We start from the raw sequence: 20,810 nt of genomic DNA on the forward strand, positions 1-20,810 counted from the left end.
GTGAGTGTGTGGGTGTTAGTGTGAGTGTGTGGGTGTTAGTGTGAGACTGTGGGTGTTTGTGTGGAGACTGTGGGTGTTTGTGTGGAGACTGTGGGTGTTAGTCCGTGGGTGTTAGTGTGAATCTGTGGGTGTTATTGTGTGAGACTGTGGGTGTTTGTGTGAGACTGTGGGTGTTAGTGTGAGTCTGTGGGTGTTAGTGTGAGTCTGTGGGTGTTAGTGTGAGTCTGTGGGTGTTTGTGTGAGACTGTGGGTGTTTGTGTGAGACTGTGGGTGTTAGTCCGTGGGTGTTAGTGTGAGTCTGTGGGTGTTTTTGTGTGTGGGTGTTATTGTGAGTGTGTGGGTGTTAGTGTGTGGGTGTTAGTGTGAGGGTGTTAGTGTGAGTGTGTGGGTTTTAGTGTGAGTCTGTGGGTGTTAGTGTGAGTCTGTGGGTGTTTGTGTGAGTCGGTGGGTGTTAGTGTGAGTCTGTGGGTTTTAGTGTGAGTCTGTGGGTGTTAGTGTGAGTCTGTGGGTGTTAGTGTGAGTCTGTGGGTGTTAGTGTGAATCTGTGGGTGTTAGTGTGAGTGTGTAAGTGTTAGTGTGTGGGTGTTAGTATGAGTCTGTGGGTGTTAGTGTGAGTGTGAGTGTGTAGGTTTTAGTGTGAGTCTGTGGGCGTTAGTGTGTGGGTGTGAGTGTGTGGGTGTTGACTGTGAGTGTCTGGGTGTTATCGTGAGTCTGTGGGTGTTAGTGTGAGTCTGTGGGTGTTAGTGTGAGTCTGTGGGTGTTAGTGTGAGTGTGTAAGTGTTAGTATGAGTCTGGGTGTTATTGTGAGTGTCTGCGTGTTATCGTGAGTCTGTGGGTGTTAGTGCGAGGGTGTGGGTGTTAGTGTGAGCGTGTGGGTTTTAGTGTGAGTCTGTGGGTGTTAGTGTGAGTCTGGGTGTTAGTGGGAGTGTGTAAGTGTTAGTATGAGTCTGTGGGTGTTAGTGTGAGTCTGTGGGTGTTAGTGTGAGTCTGTGGGTGTTAGTGTGAGTCTGTGGGTGTTAGTGTGAGTCTGTGGGAATTAGTGTGAGTCTGTGGGTGTTAGTGTGAGTCTGTGGGTGTTATTGTGTGTGGGTGTTATGGTGAGTGTGTGGGTGTTAGTGTGTGGGTGTAAGTGTGAGGGTGTTAGTGTGAATGTGTGGGTTTTAGTGTGAGTCTGTGGGTGTTAGTGTGAATCTGTGGGTGTTAGTGTGAGTGTGTAAGTGTTAGTGTGTGGGTGTTAGTATGAGTCTGTGGGTGTTAGTGTGAGTGTGAGTGTGTAGGTTTTAGTGTGAGTCTGTGGGCGTTAGTGTGTGGGTGTGAGTGTGTGGGTGTTATTGTGAGTGTCTGGGTGTTATCGTGAGTCTGTGGGTGTTAGTGTGAGTCTGTGGGTGTTATCGTGAGTGTGTGGGTGTTAGTTTGAGTCTGTGGGTGTTATTGTGAGTGTGTGGGTGTTAGTGTGAGTCTGTGGGTGTGGGTGTTAGTGTGTGTCTGTGGGTGTTATTGTGAGTGTGTGGGTTTAAGTGTGAGTCTGTGGGTGTTAATGTGAGTCTGTGGGTGTTATTGTGTGTGGGTGTTATTGTGAGTGTATGGGTGTTAGTGTGTGTGTGTTAGTGTGAGTCTGTGGGTGTGGGTGTTATTGTGAGTTTGTGGGTGTTAGTGTGAGTGTGTAAGGTGTTAGTGTGAGTGTGTGGGTGTTACTATGAGTCTGTGGGTGTTGGTGTGTGGGTGTGAGTGTGTGGGTGTTATTGTGAGTGTCTGGGTGGTATTGTGAGTCTGTGGGTGTTAGTGTGAGTCTGTGGGTGTTATAGTGAGTATGTGGGTGTGTGCTAGTGTGAGTGTGTGGGTGTGAGTCTGTGGGTTTTAGTGTGAGTCTGTGGGTGTTAGTGTGAGTCTGTGGGTGTTAGTGTGAGTGTGTGGGTGTTAGTGTGAGTCTGTGGGTGTTAGTGTGAGTCTGTGGGTGTTTGTGTGAGACTGTGGGTGTTTGTGTGAGACTGTGGGTGTTTGTGTGAGACTGTGGGTGTTAGTGTGAGTCTGTGGGTGTTAGTGTGAGTCTGTGGGTGTTAGTGTGAGTCTGTGGGTGTTATTGTGAGTGTGTGGGTGTTATTGTGAGTGTGTGAGTGTTATTGTGAGTGTGTGGGTGTTATGTATGAAAATGTATGCACTCACTAACTGTAAGTCGCTCTGGATAAGAGTGTCTACTAAATTACTAAAATGTAAATGTGTTATTGTGAGTCTGTGGGTGTTAGTGTGAGTCTGTGGGTGTTAGTGTGTGGGTGTGGGTGTTATTGTGAGAGTGTGTGGGTGTGGGTGGGTGTTATCGTGAGTGTGTGGGTGTTAGTTTGAGTCTGTGGGTGTTATTGTGAGTGTGTGGGTGTTAGTGTGAGTCTGTGGGTGTGGGTGTTAGTGTGAGTCTGTGGGTGTTAGTTTGAGTCCGTGGGTGTTAGTGTATTTGTATTTATTATGGATCCCCATTAGTTCCTGCCAAGGCAGCAGCTACTCTTCCTGGGGTTTATTATGGATCCCCATTAGTTCCTGCCAAGGCAGCAGCTACTCTTCCTGGGGTCCAGCAAAATTAAGGCAGTTATACATTTTAAAAAACATTACAATACAAAAACATTACAATACATTCATAACAGATTTCAGTGTGTACCCTTAGGCCTCTACTCTACTACCACATGTCTATAACAAAAATCCATGTGTACGTGTGTGTATAGTGCGTATGTTATCATGTGTTTGTATGCATGTGTCTATGTTTGTGTTGCTTCACAGTCCCCGCTGTTCCATAAGGTGCATTTGCATCTGTTTATTAAATCTAATTTTACTGCTGGCATGAGTTACTTGATGTGGAATAGAGTTCCATGTAGTCATGGCTCTATGTAGTACTGTGCACCTCCCATAATCTGTTTTGGACTTGGGGACTGTGAAGAGACCTCTGGTGGCATGTCTTGTGGGGTATGAGCCAGGAGAGATTGAGATGCATATTATTAATGTTAGCTCTCTGTGTACATCCAAGACCAGCCGTGCTGCCCTGTTCTGAGCCAATTGCTATTTTCCTAAGTTCCTCTTTGTGGCACCTGACCACATGACTGAACAGTAGTCCAGGTGCCACAAAACTAGGGCCTGTAGGATCTGCCTTGTTGATAGTGCTGTTAAGAAAGCAGAGAATCGCTTTATTATAGACAGACTTCTCCCCATCCTAGCTACTGTTGTATCAATATGTTTTGACCATGACAGTTTACAATCCAGGGTTACTCCAAGCAGTTTAGTCTCCTCAACTTGATCAATTTCCACATTATTCATGATTAAAATGATTCGTCCCAAATACAATGCTTTTAGTTTTTGAAATATTTAGGACTAACTTATTCCTTGCCACCCATTCTGAAACTAACTGCAGCTCTTTGTTAAGTGTTGCTGTCATTTCAGTCGCTGTGGTAGCTGACGTGTATAGTGTTGAGTCATCCGCATACATAGACACACTGGCTTTACTCAAAGGCATGTCGTTAGTAAAGATGGAAAAAAGTAAGGGGCCTAGACAGCTGCCCTGGGGAATTCCTGATTCTACCTGGATTTTGTTGGCAAGGCTTCCATTAAAGAACACCCTCTGTGTTCTGTTAGACAGGTAACTCTTTATCCACAATATAGCAGGGGGTGTAAAGCCATAGTTTCAGATATAGCAGGGGTGTAAAGCCATAGTTTCAGATATAGCAGGGGTGTAAAGCCATAGTTTCAGATATAGCAGGGGGTGTAAAGCCATAGTTTCAGATATAGCAGGGGGTGTAAAGCCATAGTTTCAGATATAGCAGGGGGTGTAAAGCCATAGTTTCCAGATATAGCAGGGGGTGTAAAGCCATAGTTTCAGATATAGCAGGGGGTGTAAAGCCATAGTTTCAGATATAGCAGGGGGTGTAAAGCCATAGTTTCAGATATAGCAGGGGTGTAAAGCCATAGTTTCAGATATAGCAGGGGGTGTAAAGCCATAGTTTCAGATATAGCAGGGGGTGTAAAGCCACAGTTTCAGATATAGCAGGGGGTGTAAAGCCATAGTTTCAGATATAGCAGGGGGTGTAAAGCCATAGTTTCAGATATAGCAGGGGGTGTAAAGCCATAGTTTCAGATATAGCAGGGGTGTAAAGCCATAGTTTCAGATATAGCAGGGGGTGTAAAAGCCATAGTTTCAGATATAGCAGGGGGTGTAAAGCCATAGTTTCAGATATAGCAGGGGTGTAAAGCCATAGTTTCAGATATAGCAGGGGGTGTAAAGCCATAGTTTCAGATATAGCAGGGGTGTAAAGCCATAGTTTCAGATATAGCAGGGGGTGTAAAGCCATAGTTTTAGATATAGCAGGGGGTGTAAAGCCATAGTTTCAGATATAGCAGGGGGTGTAAAGCCATAGTTTCAGATATAGCAGGGGGTGTAAAGCCATAGTTTCAGATATAGCAGGGGTGTAAAGCCATAGTTTCAGATATAGCAGGGGGTGTAAAGCCATAGTTTCAGATATAGCAGGGGGTGTAAAGCCATAGTTTCAGATATAGCAGGGGGTGTAAAGCCATAGTTTCAGATATAGCAGGGGGTGTAAAGCCATAGTTTCAGATATAGCAGGGGGTGTAAAGCCATCGTTTCAGAATGGGTGGCAAGGAATAAGCTGGGTCAAATCATTCACTAAACCCAAAACCACAACTACATCTTGTAATAAATAATGTGGAAATTGAGCAAGTTGAGGAAACTAAATTGCTTGGAGTAACCCTGGATTGTAAACTGTCATGGTAAAAACATATTGATACAACAGTAGCTTAGATGGGGAGAAGTCTGTCCATAATAAAGTGCTGCTCTGCATTCTTAACAGCACTATCAACAAGGCAGGTCCTACAGGCTCTAGTTTTGTCACACCTGGACTACTGTTCAGTCGTGTGGTCAGGTGCCACAAAGAGGAACTTAGGAAAATGTAAATTGGTTCAGAACATGGCAGCACGGCTGGCCCTTGGATGTACACAGAGAGCTAACATTAATAATATGCATGTCAATCTCTCCTGGCTCAAAGTAGATGAGAGATTGACTTCATCACTACTTGTATTTGTGAGAGGTTTTGACATGTTGAAAGCACCGAGCTGTCTGTTTAAACGACTAGCACACAGCTCAGACACCCATGCATACCCCACAAGACATGCCACCAGAGGTCTCTTCACAGTCCCCAAGTCCAGAACAGACTATAGGAGGCGCACAGTACTACATAGAGCCATGACTACATGGAACTCGATTCCACATCAGGTAACTGATGCAAGCAGTAGAAACAAATAAAAAAACAGATAAAAATACACGTTATGGACTGTGAAGCAACACAAACATGCAGACACACACATGATAACATACGCTCTATACACACACATACTCATGGATTTTGTGTTGTAGATATGTGGTAGTGGTGGAGTAGGGGCCTGAGGGCACACACTATGGTATAACTGCCTTGATTTAGCCTGAACCCAGGAAGAGCCTTGATGCATCGGTAACGCCTTCCAGACGGGAGCATGGAGAACAGTCCATGTCTTGGGTGGCTGGAATCTTTTGCAATTCTTCAGGCCTTTCTCAGACACCGCCTGACATGTACGTCCTGGATGGCTGGTAGCTCACCCCCAGGGATGTGGTGGGCCGTCTGCACCACCTGGATGGCTGGGAGCTCACCCCCAGTGATGTGGTGGGCCGTCTGCACCACCTGGATGGCTGGGAGCTCACCCCAGTGATGTGGTGGGCCGTCTGCACCACCTGGATGGCTGGGAGCTCACCCCCAGGGATGTGGTGGGCCGTCTGGGAGCTCACCCCCAGTGATGTGGTGGGCCGTCTGCACCGCCTGGATGGCTGGGAGCTCACCCCCAGGGATGTGGTGGGCCGTCTGCACCGCCCTCTGTAGGGCCTTCCGGTCGCGGACCCCATACCAGATGCTGATACAACCAGTCAGGATGTTCTCGACATGTAGAATCGGTTTGCAAATTACGGCTGGCACTCTGTTCAGGGATGCTAAGTACTCTCGCCAGCAAACACTACCGGTGTGTCCTTTAGGATGGCATAATACTAACGGTGTGGGCAGAAGAGAGCCAGAGAGCCGGACACAGCAAATGGTTTTAAAATGGAAAATTACTTCATAGAAACTGGTTTCATAAACCTTTGGTCTTCTAAGATGTTCACCAACCTTCCTCTCTGCAGCAGTTCCCAGTGGGCCGGCCCGGTGGTCATGTTGAATGCTCCAGGGTAGACCAACAGCTGACATCCTGATGGAAGACAGATAACCATGACAACAACAACATCCTCACTATCCAGGTCTGCCCACTGTTCATTCATTGCAACTTCAATACATTCCCTTACTCATATTTGTTTTTATATACAGCGCTTTTGGAAAGTATTCAGATCCCTTGACTTTTCCCACATTTTGTTACGTTACAGCCTTATTCTAAAATGGATTAAATATTTTTTTCCCCTCATCAATCTACACACAATACCCCATAATGACAAAGCAAAAACAGGTTTTTAGAAATGTTTGCACATTTATTAAAAATAAAAAACAGATTCAAGTATTCAAACCCTTTACTCAGTACTTTGTTGAAGCACCTTTGGCAGCGATTACAGCCTTGAGTCTTCTTGGGTATGACGCTACAAGCTTGGAACACCTGTATTTGGGGAGTTTCTCCCATTCTTCTCTGCAGATCCTTTCAAGCTCTGTCAGGTTGGATGGGAGCGTCACTGCAGAGCTATTTTCAGGTCTCTCCAGAGATGTTCGATCGGGTTCAAGTCCGGGCTCTGGCTGGGCCACTCAAGGACATTCAGAGACTTGTCCCGAAGCCACTCCTGTGTTGTCTTGTTGGAAGGTGAACCTTCGCCCAGGTGAACCTTCACCCCAGTCTGAGGTCCTGAGCACTCTGGAGCAGGTTTTCATCAAGGATCTCTCTGTACTTTGCTCCGTTCATCTTTCCCTCGATCCTGACTAGTCTCCCAGTCCCTGCCGCTGAAAAACATCCCCACAGCATGATGCTGCCACCACCATGCTTCACTGTAGGGATGGTGCCAGGTTTCCTCCAGACGTGACGCTTGGCATTCAGGCCAAAGAGTTCAATCTTGGTTTCATCAGACCAGAGAATCTTGTTTCTCATGGTCTGAGAGTCTTTAGGTGCCTTTTGACAAACTTCAAGCGGGCTGTCATGTGCCTTTTACTGAGGAGTGGCTTCCGTCTGGCCATTCTACCATAAAGGTCTGATTGGTGGAGTGCTGCAGAGATGGTTATCTTTCTGGAAGGTTCTCCCATCTCCACAGAGGAACTCTGGAGCTCTGTCAGAGTGACCATCCGGTTCTTGGTCACCTCCCTTGACCAAGGCCCAGCTCCCCCGATTGCTCAGTTTGGCCGGGCAGCCAGCTCTAGGAAGAGTCTTCGTGGTTCCAAACTTCTTCCATTTAAGAATGATGGAGGCCACTATGTCTTGGGGACCTTCAATGCTGCAAAGATATTGGGGTACCCTTCCCCAGATCTGTGCTTCGACACAATCCTGTCTCGGAAAAAAAGTAATAATTTTAGAATAAGGTTGTAACATAACAAAATGTGGAAAAGTCAAGGGGTCTGAATACTTTCTGAATGCGCTGTACATGCCCCTTTGGGATCCTTTTCTACCTACTATGGTTACAAGGTTTACTTCCACAGCCCAGTGCAGCACAGTCACCACATTACCTTTCTTAGCGTAGAGTTGGGCCAGCTCTGCAAACCTCATGTCATAGCAGATCCCCACACCCACCTTACAGTATGCTAGAGGAGATATGACAGAGAAGGGACAGGGTTAGAGTTAACCCAATACACAGTAACACAGGGTTAGAGTTAACCCAATACACAGTAACACAGGGTTAGAGTTAACCCAATACACAGTAACACAGGGTTAGAGTTAACCCAATACACAGTAACACAGGGTTAGAGTTAACCCAATACACAGTAACACAGGGTTAGAGTTAACCCAATACACAGTAACACAGGGTTAGAGTTAACCCAATACACAGTAACACAGGGTTAGAGTTAACCCAATACACAGTAACACAGGGTTAGAGTTAACCCAATACACAGTAACACAGGGTTAGAGTTAACCCAATACACAGTAACACAGGGTTAGAGTTAACCCAATACACAGTAACACAGGGTTAGAGTTAACCCAATACACAGTAACACAGGGTTAGAGTTAACCCAATACACAGTAACACAGGGTTAGAGTTAACCCAATACACAGTAACACAGGGTTAGAGTTAACCCAATTCACAGTAACACAGGGTTAGAGTTAATCCAATACACAGTAACACAGGGTTAGAGTTAACCCAATACACAGTAACACAGGGTTAGAGTTAACCCAATTCACAGTAACACAGGGTTAGAGTTAACCCAATACACAGTAACACAGGGTTAGAGTTAACCCAATTCACAGTAACACAGGGTTAGAGTTAACCCAATTCACAGTAACACAGGGTTAGAGTTAACCCAATACACAGTAACACAGGGTTAGAGTTAACCCAATACACAGTAACACAGGGTTAGAGTTAACCCAATACACAGTAACACAGGGTTAGAGTTAATGCAGGATAACTTTAATCCATTTGACCTCATTTCTACCAGCATGTTAAATGTGCAACCAGAGAACCAAAAAAACTCTAGACCACCTTTACTCCACACACAGAGACGCATACAAAGCTCTCCCTCGCCCTCCATTTGGCAAATCTGACCATAACTCTATCCTCCTGATTCCTGCTTACAATCAAAAACTAAAGCAGGAATAACCAGTGACTTCGGTTAATACGGAAGTGGTCAGATGACGCAGATGCTAAACTACAGGACTGACTGGAACATGTTCCGGGATTCATTCGATGGCATTTGTTGGAAATTGTTTAGTGGACTATGAGATAAAACTTATTTAATCATGAACATATAGTTAACATTCTTTGTGGCTAACTGAATTGGGTCATTTCACTGTGTGTGTGTGTGTGGGTAAAAGAGGGAATCTGATTTAGGGTCAAATTGCTCGCTTTTACTTAAATCCATGGCTGTCCTATCTTATCAGGGACTGAAACTAACCTGTGGCCTTTTGTCTCTCTCCTCACACAAAGTGATAAAGAGCGGCGCCAGGGGGTTGAACAGAGTTTAACCTAAACATGAGTGTTTTTGCAAGATAAGGGATTGATTGAGTGTATTACTATTGAATCTGAACTGAATGAAAGTCGAATGTAGCCGTCCACCATAGACAAAGGGAGTGGGCGGAGCAATAAAAGAGCGGGAAACTGAGGAGGGAGGGATTTAAAGCTATGGTGTGTGGAGGGCACTATATAAGATGGAGGGAGAGAAGAAGAGGGGGCGCTACTCTGCAGACCGGCCTCGGCTTTGTTGAAATTGTAATAAAGTCATTCTTAGTTCTACAAAAACTCTGGAAGTATTTTGATTTGTAATAAAGTATAGTGATTATTTTCCACAACTCATTGAGGAGTATCCCACATCAGTCACCGGCTTCATCAATAAGTGTATCGATGATGTCGTTCCCACAGTGACAGTACGTACATATCCCAACCAGAAGCCATGGATTACAGGCAACATCCGCACTGAGCTAAAGGATAGAGCTTCCGCTTTCAAGGAGCGGGACGCTTATAAGATATCCCGCTATAACCTCAGACGAACCATCAAACAGGCAAAGCGTCAATACAGGACTGTGATTGAATCCTACTACACCGGCTATGACGCTCGTCGGATGTGGCAGGGCTTGCAAACTATTACGGACTACAAAGGGAAACCCAGCCGTGAGCTGCTCAGTGACGCGAGCCTACCAGACGAAGCTAAATGCCTTTTATGCTCGCCCGAGGCAAGCAACACTGAAGCATGCATGAGAGCACCAGCTGTTCCAGACGACTGTGTGATCACGCTCTCCGTAGCAGATGTGCGTAAGACCACCCGAGCTACGGCCTGTTCACCCCGCTATCATCCAGAAGGCAAGGTCAGTACAGGTGGATCAAAGCTGGGACCGAGAGACTGAAAAACAGCTTCTATTCTATTTCAAGGCAACAGGTCATCAGACTGTTAAATAGCCATCACTAGCCGGCTTCCACCCAGTTACTCAACCCTGCACTGTAGAGGCTGCTGCCTCTAAGACATGGAATCACTGGTCACTTTAATAATGGAACACTAGTCACTTTAATAATGGAACACTAGTCACTTTAATAATGTTTACATACTGCTTTACTCATCTCATATGTATATACTGTATTCTATTCTACTGTAATTTAGTCAATGCCACTCCGACATTGCTCGTCCTAATATTGATATATTTCTTAATTCCATCCTTTTACTTTTAGATTTGTGTGTATTGTTGTGAATTGTTAGATACTACTGCACATCTGCAAAATATGTGTATGTGACCAATACAATTTGATTTGATTTTGATTTAAACAGGTCAACATTCACAAGGCCGCAGGGCCAGACGGATTACCAGGACATATACTCAGAGCATGCGCGGACCAACTGGCAAGTGTCTTCACTGACATTTTCAACCTCTCCCTGTCGGAGTCTGTAATACCAACATGTTTCAAGCGGATCACCATAGTCCCTGTGCCCAATAACACTAAGATAACCTGCCTAAATGACTACCGACCCATAGCACTCATGTCTGTAGCCATGAAGTGCTTTGAAAGGCTGGTCATGGCTCACATCCACACCATCATCCCGGAAACCCTAGACCCACTCCACCCGCATACCGCCCCAACAGATCCACAGATTATGCAATCTCTATTGCACTCCACACCTTTCCCACCTGGACAAAAGGAACATCTATGTGAGAATGCTGTTCATTGACTACAGCTCAGCGTTCAACACCATAGTGCCCACAAAGCTCATCACTAAGCTAAGGACCCTGGGACTAAACACCTCCCTCTGCAACTGGATCCTGGACTTCCAGACGGGACGCCCCCAGGTGGTGAGGGTAGACAACAACACATCTGCCACGCTGATCCTCAACACGGGGGCCCCTCAGGGGTGCGTGCTCAGTCCCCTCCTGTACTCCCTGTTCACCCACGACTGTGTGGCCAAGCACGACTCCAACACCATCATTAAGTTTGCTGACGACACAATGGTGGTAGGCCTGATCACCGACAACGATGAGACAGCCTATAGGGGAGGAGGTCAGAGACCTGGCCGTGTGGTGCCAGGATAACAACCTCCTCCTCAACGTGAGAAAGACAAAAGAGCTGATTGTGGACAACAGGAAAAGGAGGGCCGAACAGGCCCCCATTCTCATCGACGGGGCTGTAGTGGAGCGGGTCGAGAGCTTCAAGTTCCTTGGTGTCCACATCACCAACAAATGATCATGGTCCAAATACACCAAGACAGTCATGAAGAGGGCACGACAAAGCTTATTCCCTCAGGAGACTGAAAAGATTTGGCATGGGTCCTCAGATCCTCAAAAAGTTATACAGCTGCACCATCCTGACTGGTTGCATCACCGCCTGGTATGGCAACTGCTCGGCCTCCGACCGCAAGGCACTACAGAGGGTAGTGTGTACGGCCCAGTACATCACTGGGGCCAAGCTTCCTGCCATCCAGTACGTATATACTAGGAGGTGTCAGAGGAAGGCCCAAAAAGTTGTCAAAGACTCCAGCCACCCAAGTCATAGACTGTTCTCTCTGCTACTGCATGGCAGGCGGTACCGGAGCGCCATGTCTAGGTCCAAAAGGTTCCTTAACAGCTTCTACCCCCAAGCCATAAGACTCCTGAACAGCTAATCATGGCTACCCAGACTATTTACATTGATTTTACACTGCTGCTACTCACTGTTTATTATCTATGCATAGTCACTTTACCCCTACTTACATGTACAAATTACCTCGACTAACCTGTACCACCACACATTGACTCAGTACCGGTACCCCCTGTATATAGCCTCGTTATTGTTATTTTATTGTGTTACTTTTTTAACTTTCGTTTATTTTGTACATATTCTCTTAACTCTATTTTCTTAAAACTGCATTGTTGGTTAGGGCTTGTCAGTAAGCATTTCTCTGTAAGATCTACACCTGTTGTATTCGGCGCACGTGACAAATGAAATGTGATTTGATTTGACTAGGTAGGGTGCCATTCTCTGGTCTAAAGTAGTGCACTATATAGGGAATAGGGTGCCATTCTCTGGTCTAAAGTAGTGCACTACGTAGGGAATAGGGTGCCATTCTCTGGTCTAAAGTAGTGCACTACATAGGGAATAGGGTGCCATTCTCTGGTCTAAAGTAGTGCACTACATAGGGAATAGGGTGCCATTCTCTGGTCTAAAGTAGTGCACTATATATTTACATTTTAGTCATTTAGCAGACGCTCTTATCCAGAGCGACTTACAGGAGCAATTAGGGTTAAGTGCCTTGCTCAAGGGCACATTTACGTCATTTAGCAGACGCTCTTATCCAGAGCGACTACAAATTGGTGCATTCACCCTATAGCCAGTGGGATAACCACTTTACAATTATACTTTTAAATTATTTATTTATTTTTGGGGGGTAGAAGGATTACTTTATCCTATCCCAGGTGTTCCTTAAAGAGGTGGGGTTTCAAATGTCTCCGGAAGGTGGTGAGTGACTCCGCTGTCCTGGCGTCGTGAGGGGAGCTTGTTCCACCATTGGGGTGCCAGAGCAGCGAACAGTTTTGACTGGGCTGAGCGGGAACTATGCTTCCGCAGAGGAAGGGAGCCAGCAGGCCAGAGGTGGATGAACGCAATGCCCTCGTTTGGGTGTAGGGACTGATCAGAGCCTGAAGGTACGGAGGTGCCGTTCCCCTCACTGCTCCATAGGCAAGCACCATGGTCTTGTAACGGATGCGAGCTTCAACTGGAAGCCAGTGGAGTGTGCGGAGGAGGGGGGTGACGTGAGAGAACTTGGGAAGGTTGAACACCAGACGGGCTGCGGCATTCTGGATGAGTTGTAGGGGTTTAATGGCACAGGCAGGGAGCCCAGCCAACAGCGAGTTGCAGTAATCCAGACGGGAGATGACAAGTGCCTGGATTAGGACCTGTGCCGCTTCCTGTGTAAGGCAGGGTCGTACTCTCCGAATGTTGTAGAGCATGAACCTGCAGGATCGGGTCACCGCCTTGATGTTAGCGGAGAACGACAGGGTGTTGTCCAGGGTCACGCCAAGGCTCTTCGCACTCTGGGAGGAGGACACAACGGAGTTGTCAACCGTGATGGCGAGATCATGGAACGGGCAGTCCTTCCCCGGGAGGAAGAGCAGCTCCGTCTTGCCAGGGGTTCAGCTTGAGGTGGTGATCCGTCATCCATACTGGTATGTCGGCCAGACATGCAGAGATGCGATTCGCCACCTGGTTATCAGAAGGGGGAAAGGAGAAGATTAGTTGTGTATCGTCAGCGTAGCAATGATAGGAGAGGCCATGTGAGGATATGACAGAGCCAAGTGACTTGGTGTATAGGGAGAAAAGGAGAGGGCCTAGAACTGAGCCCTGGGGGACACCAGTGGTGAGAGCACGTGGTGCGGAGACAGCTTCTCGCCACGCCACTTGGTAGGAGCGACCGGTCAGGTAGGACGCAATCCAGGAGTGAGCCGCGCCGGAGATGCCCAGCTCGGAGAGGGTTGAGAGGAGGATCTGATGGTTCACAGTATCAAAGGCAGCAGACAGGTCTAGAAGGACAAGAGCAGAGGAGAGAGAGTTAGCTTTAGCAGTGCGGAGAGCCTCCGTGACACAGAGAAGAGCAGTCTCAGTTGAATGACCAGTCCTGAAACCTGACTGGTTTGGATCAAGAAGGTCATTCTGAGAGAGATAGCAAGAGAGTTGGCTAAAGACGGCACGCTCAATAGTTTTGGAAAGAAAAGAAAGAAGGGATACTGGTCTGTAGTTGTTGACATCAGTGGGATCGAGTGTTGGTTTTTGAGAAGGGGTGCAACTCTCGCTCTCTTGAAGACGGAAGGGACATGGCCAGCGGTCAAGGATGAGTTGATCAGCGAGGTGAGGTAGGGGAGAAGGTCACCGGAGATGGTCTGGAGAAGAGAGGAGGGGATGGGGTCAAGCGGGCAGGTTGTTGGGCGGCCTGCAGTCACTAGTCGCAAGATTTTATCTGGAGAGAGAGGGGAGAAATAAGTCAAAGCATAGGGTAGGGCAGTGTGAGCAGGACCAGCAGTGTCATTAGACTTAACAAACGAGGATTGGATGTCGTCAACCTTCTTTTCAAAGTGGTTGACGAAGTCATCCACAGAGAGGGAGGAGGAGGGGGGGGATTCAGCAGTGAGGAGAATGTGGCAAATAGCTTCCTAGGGTTAGAGGCAGATGCTTGGAATTTAGAGTGGTAGAAAGTGGCCTTAGCAGCAGAAACAGATGAAGAAAATGTAGAGAGGAGGGAGTGAAAAGATGCCAGGTCGGCAGGGAGTTTAGTTTTCTTCCATTTCCGCTCCGCTGCCCGGAGCTCTGTTCTGTGAGCTCGCAATGAGTCATCAAGCCACGGAGCTGGAGGGGAGGACCGAGCCGGCCGGGAGGATAGGGGGACACAGAGAGTCAAAGGATGCAGAAAGGGAGGAGAGGAGGGTTGAGGAGGCAGAATCAGGAGATTGGAGGGAGAAGGATTGAGCAGAGGGAAGAGATGATAGGATGGAAGAGGAGAGAGTAGTGGGAGAGAGAGAGCGAAGGTTGCGGCGGCGCTGTTACCATCTGTGTAGGGGCAGAGTGAGTAGTGTTGGAGGAGAGGGAGAGAGAAAAGGATACAAAGTAGTGGTCGGAGACATGGAGGGGAGTTGCAGTGAGATTAGTAGAAGAGCAACATCTAGTAAAGATGAGGTCAAGCGTATTGCCTGCCTTGTGAGTAGGGGGGACGGTGAGAGGGTGAGGTCAAAAGAGGAGAGGAGTGGAAAGAAGGAGGCAGAGAGAAATGAGTCAAATGTAGACGTAGGGAGGTTGAAATCCCCCAAAACTGTGAAGGGTGAGCCATCCTCAGGAAAGGAACTTATCAAGGCGTCAAGCTCATTGATGAACTCTCCAAGGGAACCTGGAGGGCGATAGATGACAAGGATATTAAGCTTAAATGGGCTAGTGACTGTGACAGCGTGGAATTCAAATGAGGAGATAGACAGATGGGTTAGGGGAAAAATCGAGAATGACCACTTGGGAGAGATGAGGATTCCTGTGCCACCACCCCTCTGACCAGATGCTCTCGGGGTATGCGAGAACACATGGTCAGACGAGGAGAGAGCAGTAGGAGTAGCAGTGTTTTCAGTGGTAATCCATGTTTCCGTCAGCGCCAGGAAGTCGAGGGACTGGAGGGTAGCATAGGCTGGGATGAAGTCAGCCTTGTTGGCGGCAGAACGGCAGTTCCAGAGGCTGCCTGAGACCTGGAACTCCAGGTGTGTGGTGCGTGCAGGGACCACCAGGTTAGAGAGGCAGCAGCCACGCGGTGTGAGGCGTTTGTGTAGCCTGTGCGGAGAGGAGAGAACAGGGATAGGCAGAGGCATAGTTGACAGGCTGCAGCAGATGGCTACAATAATGCAGAGGAGATCGGAATGAAATGAACTAAACATCTGGGAAAGGAGAGAGCAGGCCTCCCTCACCAAAAAAAATTATAATATAACTCTCCCAACTTCCACCTCAGAAACTATAATTGTTTCACTGAACCACCCGAATAAAACTCTCCCAACTTCCACTTTAGAAATTAGAATTGTTGTAAACTACAGCAGACTGTTATCAGTAGCTGTAATTAAGTACAGCAGCTACCAACCACCTAACGTTAATGCCTCGGATAATGAGGTTAGAAAAACAGCTGAATGGTAGCAGCTAGCTGGCTCAATCACAGGTACTCTTAAGCATGAAATAACATTGGAAACAACTAACCACAGTTGCTAAAAGTTACCAGTAGTTACCCGCTAGCTAGCTAGCTAGCTTTGTTGGTCCAAGTAGTGGGTAAGCTAGCCTCGTGCTTCGCCGGGGGTCTGCCGAATACAATACTTACCTACAATAATTACCTACAATAACCTTCAATAACTACCTGAGTAAGCTACCTATAATACCAAACTACAATACCTACCTACAATCTAAATACATGGTTTAAGCTTAACTCAAAACCATATAAAAGCCAAGCTTACCTTTCATAACGCAGCAATGATTAAACGTTGGGTAGCTAGCACAAAGATATTGTATTTAGCTACTACAGTACAGCCAGCTGGTAGTGTTGGCTAGCTAGCAATGGCTGCTGTGTTGACTTTGTTTGAAAAACGGCGTCGCTGCGTAACGAATGTAGCTGGCTAAAAGGATATTGTTTTTAGTTGCTACCGTTGCTAATAGCTACTCGCTAGCTAATCCAGGAGGTGAGTTAGCTAGCTAGCTTCGTATACACCCGGCACCGCCGAATACAAAAGTAACCTACAATAACTACACAACAGCTACCCACAACAGCCCACGATGCCTACCTATACTACTTAATAATATACAGCCCACGATGCCTACCTATAGTACCTAACTACAATCTAAATACATAGTTTAAGCCTTAGTCGACAAAGCCCAAGCTATGTATAAAGCCAAACTGGCAGACTGCAATCAGTAGCCGTAATTAAGTACAGCAGCTACCAACCACCTAACGTAGGGAATAGGGTGCCATTCTCTGGTCTAATGTAGTGCACTACATAGGGAATAGGGTGCCATTCTCTGGTCTAAAGTAGTGCACTATATAGGGAATAGGGTGCCATTCTCTGGTCTAAAGTAGTGCACTATATAGGGAATAGGGTGCCATTCTCTGGTCTAAAGTAGTGCACTATATAGGGAATAGGGTGCCATTCTCTGGTCTAAAGTAGTGCACTATATAGGGAATAGGGTGCCATTCTCTGGTCTAAAGTAGTGCACTATATAGGGAATAGGGTGCCATTCTCTGGTCTAAAGTAGTGCACTATATAGGGAATAGGGTGCCATTCTCTGGTCTAAAGTAGTGCACTATATAGGAATAGGGTGCCATTCTCTGGTCTAAAGTAGTGCACTATAGGGAATAGGGTGCCATTCTCTGGTCTAAAGTAGTGCACTACATAGGGAATAGGGTGCCATTTGGGAAGCAGACTCAGAGACTCACGTGTGTCGAACACTGACAGGTTGCTCCCTGGGCTCAGTGTCTCTGACTCCTGGAAACGGATCTTCCCTGGAACGTCGATGTCAAATAGGTGGATCTTCAAGAGGAATCATGGTAAACATAAAGACAGAGAATGTACTCAAATACAGCCAGTGCCCTGTCAAAGCATTTCTCCCCTCATAAAGTTGGAGTCATACTGTATGTATGTGTAATGCATGTGTCCCTTGCTCCTGTTCCTGTTCCCACCTTCCTGTGTTTGAGCACCAGGCTGCCGTCAGGTCCAAACACTGGACATGTGTTATACAGCTTCCCTCCATCATCCTCCTCAGGGATGGAGCCTGAATACACCAACACATCACAGCCCACTGTTTAACACACCTCTCATATTAACACACCTCTCATATTAACACACCTCTCATATTAACACACCTCTCATATTAACACACCTCTCATATTAACACACCTCTCATATTAACACACCTCTCATATGAACATACAGCTCATATTAACACACCTCTCATATTAACACACCTCTCATATTAACACACCTCTCATATTAACACACCTCTCATATTAACACACCTCTCATATTAACACACCTCTCATATTAACACACCTCTCATATGAACACACCTCTCATATGAACATACAGCTCATATTAACACACCTCTCATATTAACACACCTCTCATATTAACACACCTCTCATATTAACACACCTCTCATATTAACACACCTCTCATATTAACACACCTCTCATATTAACACACCTCTCATATTAACACACAGCTCATTAACACACCTCTCATATTAACACACCTCTCATATTAACACACCTCTCATATTAACACACCTCTCATATTAACACACCTCTCATATTAACACACAGCTCATATTAACACACCTCTCATATTAACACACCTCTCATATGAACACACCTCTCATATGAACATACAGCTCATATTAACACACCTCTCATATTAACACACCTCTCATATTAACACCTCTCATATTAACACACCTCTCATATTAACACACCTCTCATATTAACACACTTCTCATATTAACACACCTCTCATATTAACACACAGATCATTAACACACCTCTCATATTAACACACCTCTCATATTAACACATCTCTCATATTAACACACCTCTCATATTAACACACCTCTCATATTAACACACAGCTCATATTAACACACAGCTCATATTAACACACAGCTCATATTAACACACCTCTCATATTAACACACCTCTCATATGAACACACCTCTCATATGAACATACAGCTCATATTAACACACCTCTCATATTAACACACCTCTCATATTAACACCTCTCATATTAACACACCTCTCACATTAACACACCTCTCATATTAACACACCTCTCATATTAACACACCTCTCATATTAACACACCTCTCATATTAACACACCTCTCATATTAACACAACTCTCATATTAACACACCTCTCATATTAACACACCTCTCATATTAACACACCTCTCATATTAACACACCTATCATATTAACACTCCTCTCATATTAACACACCTCTCATATTAACACACCTCTCATATTAACACACCTCTCATATTAACACACCTCTCATATTAACACACCTCTCATATTAACACACCTCTCATATTAACAAACCTCTCATATTAACACACCTCTCATATTAACACACCTCTCATATTAACACACCTCTCATATTAACACACCTCTCATATTAACACACCTCTCATATTAACAAACCTCTCATATTAACACACCTCTCATATTAACACACAGCTCATATTAACACCTCTCTCATATTAACACACCTCTCATATTAACACACCTCTCATATTAACACACAGCTCATATTAACACACCTCTCATATTAACACACCTCTCATATTAACACACCTCTCCATATTAACACACCTCTCATATATTAAACACATCTCAAGCACATGAACACGTCATCTAATCAGAGCCGACTAAAGAGCTATGGGGACAGTCCCAACAGTTGTCCAGCTATGGGGACAGTCCCAACAGTTGTCCAGCTATGGGGACAGTCCCAACAGTTGTCCAGCTATGGGGACAGTCCCAACAGTTGTCCAGCTATGGGGACAGTCCCAACAGTTGTCCAGAGTTCCGCTCACCTCCCACCAGATACACCTGGCTCTCCTTGGCTGCCTCTGACAGAGCCCGGCTGGATTCTCCAGGGATCTTCTCTGCATACTCAGGGAAGAAGCCAGTCCCATAGGGGGAGTTGAAGCACTCCTGTACATGGAAACATGTACAACATACATGTAAATATAATCATGTTTGGATGGTATTATGGGAAACAACTGGCACAGTAACCATGGAAACTGGCACAGTAACCTTTCTAATGATCACAAAGAGAAGTCAGTCAACAATAAAACAAGTCAATATTAATTCCTGGAAAAAGAGATCAATTGTTCCGCTTGATGGAAATCAAATCATATTTCACATCAGCAGTTGTCACAAAGGGCTTTACAGTCGCAGCCTAGACCATAAAGAGCAAGATCTAGAGAGGAACCAGGCCCATCGTCATCACTAAACATTTCAGATCTAGAGAGGAACCAGGCCCATCGTCATCACTAAACATTTCAGATCTAGAGAGGAACCAGGCCCATCGTCATCACTAAACATTTCAGATCTAGAGAGGAACCAGGCCCATCGTCATCACTAAACATTTCAGAAGAGTAAAGGGGGTGGTGTACTCACAGGTAAGACCACCACTTTGGCCCCATGTCCAGCTGCTTCGCTGATCAGCCCCCGGGCTCTAGAGAGGTTGTCAGCTTTGACCTTGGTCACGTGTAGCTGGACCACTGCCAGACGGAACTCTTGGGGCAGAAACAGAATAGTCATCATTCAGACACCAGTGTCTAAAACTCTGCCACGATATGCAGATCAAAATGCTGGCTATGCCTATTACATAATTCCTGCTCAGTTCTGCTCAAGGTCAATGACCAGACACTACAATGATCCACAGGGGGGTCATGGTGGGAGTATTTTACTGTAAAGCCTATGAAGGGGGCAGGTAGCCGAAAGGTTAAGCCCATTGGGCCAGTAACCAAAAGTTCGCTGGTTCGAATCCCCGAGCGGACTAGGTAAAAAATAAAATAATTGTCCTTGCACTTGAGCAAGGCACTTAACCCCAATTGCTCCTGTAGTCGCTCTGGATAAGACCATCTGCTAAAAGGTCAAAAATATAAGTGAAGACTGCACAGGTGTGCATCGAATTCAACTGCTACAACTTTACATGCATTGAAAAAAATAACGTTCCTTGGCTATTTTCAGCTGTCAACAATAGAGCAAATGGCCCATTTGAGCTGGAGCTCTCGACATCGCTAGCCTCGACAATAAAGCCAATGTTGTCAACAGTAAAAGCCAGCTATATTGTACTTACTAGACATTGTCTTGGCCAACGTTGACATTAGTGCTTGCAGCAGTTTGCAGGATTCGTGTTCTCATAACATGAATTTCAAAAACATCTCTTCTTCCGGGGTCTATGTTGGACATCTTTTTCAAAATAAAGGTCTCTTGGTTTTCTTCAAGCGCTTGGTTCAGTTTATGCGTGTATGTAGCTGGCTAGCTCAACCGGCCGGCAGATGCCACTATTATGCAGTGTTATTCATATAAGTGCTCTGACCGGTCCTCTTATACCGACGGGTCGCGCCACTCTTTTCGTGGAACAGTTGACACTAG

At 45.9% G+C, this 20,810-nt stretch overlaps 1 protein-coding gene across 1 annotated transcript in view; it reads right to left on the reverse strand.

Annotated features, from left to right (window-relative positions):
- The window catches only part of LOC123486216 (omega-amidase NIT2), a 33,583-nt gene extending 12,987 nt beyond the window's left edge, over positions 1-20,596 (reverse strand). Inside the window, exons 1-7 of the mRNA XM_045217474.1 lie at positions 20,512-20,596; positions 19,827-19,945; positions 19,238-19,358; positions 17,328-17,419; positions 17,085-17,178; positions 7,704-7,778; positions 6,180-6,258 (exon numbers count right to left, since the gene is read on the reverse strand). Coding sequence (XP_045073409.1) covers positions 6,180-6,258; positions 7,704-7,778; positions 17,085-17,178; positions 17,328-17,419; positions 19,238-19,358; positions 19,827-19,945; positions 20,512-20,539 — 608 coding nt within the window. The 5' untranslated portion in view covers positions 20,540-20,596. The remainder of the gene's footprint in view (positions 1-6,179; positions 6,259-7,703; positions 7,779-17,084; positions 17,179-17,327; positions 17,420-19,237; positions 19,359-19,826; positions 19,946-20,511) is intronic.
- Positions 20,597-20,810: the final 214 nt, after the last annotated feature.

This window comes from Coregonus clupeaformis, unplaced genomic scaffold, assembly GCF_020615455.1.
Source record: "Coregonus clupeaformis isolate EN_2021a unplaced genomic scaffold, ASM2061545v1 scaf1070, whole genome shotgun sequence".
Lineage (NCBI taxonomy): Eukaryota > Metazoa > Chordata > Actinopteri > Salmoniformes > Salmonidae > Coregonus > Coregonus clupeaformis.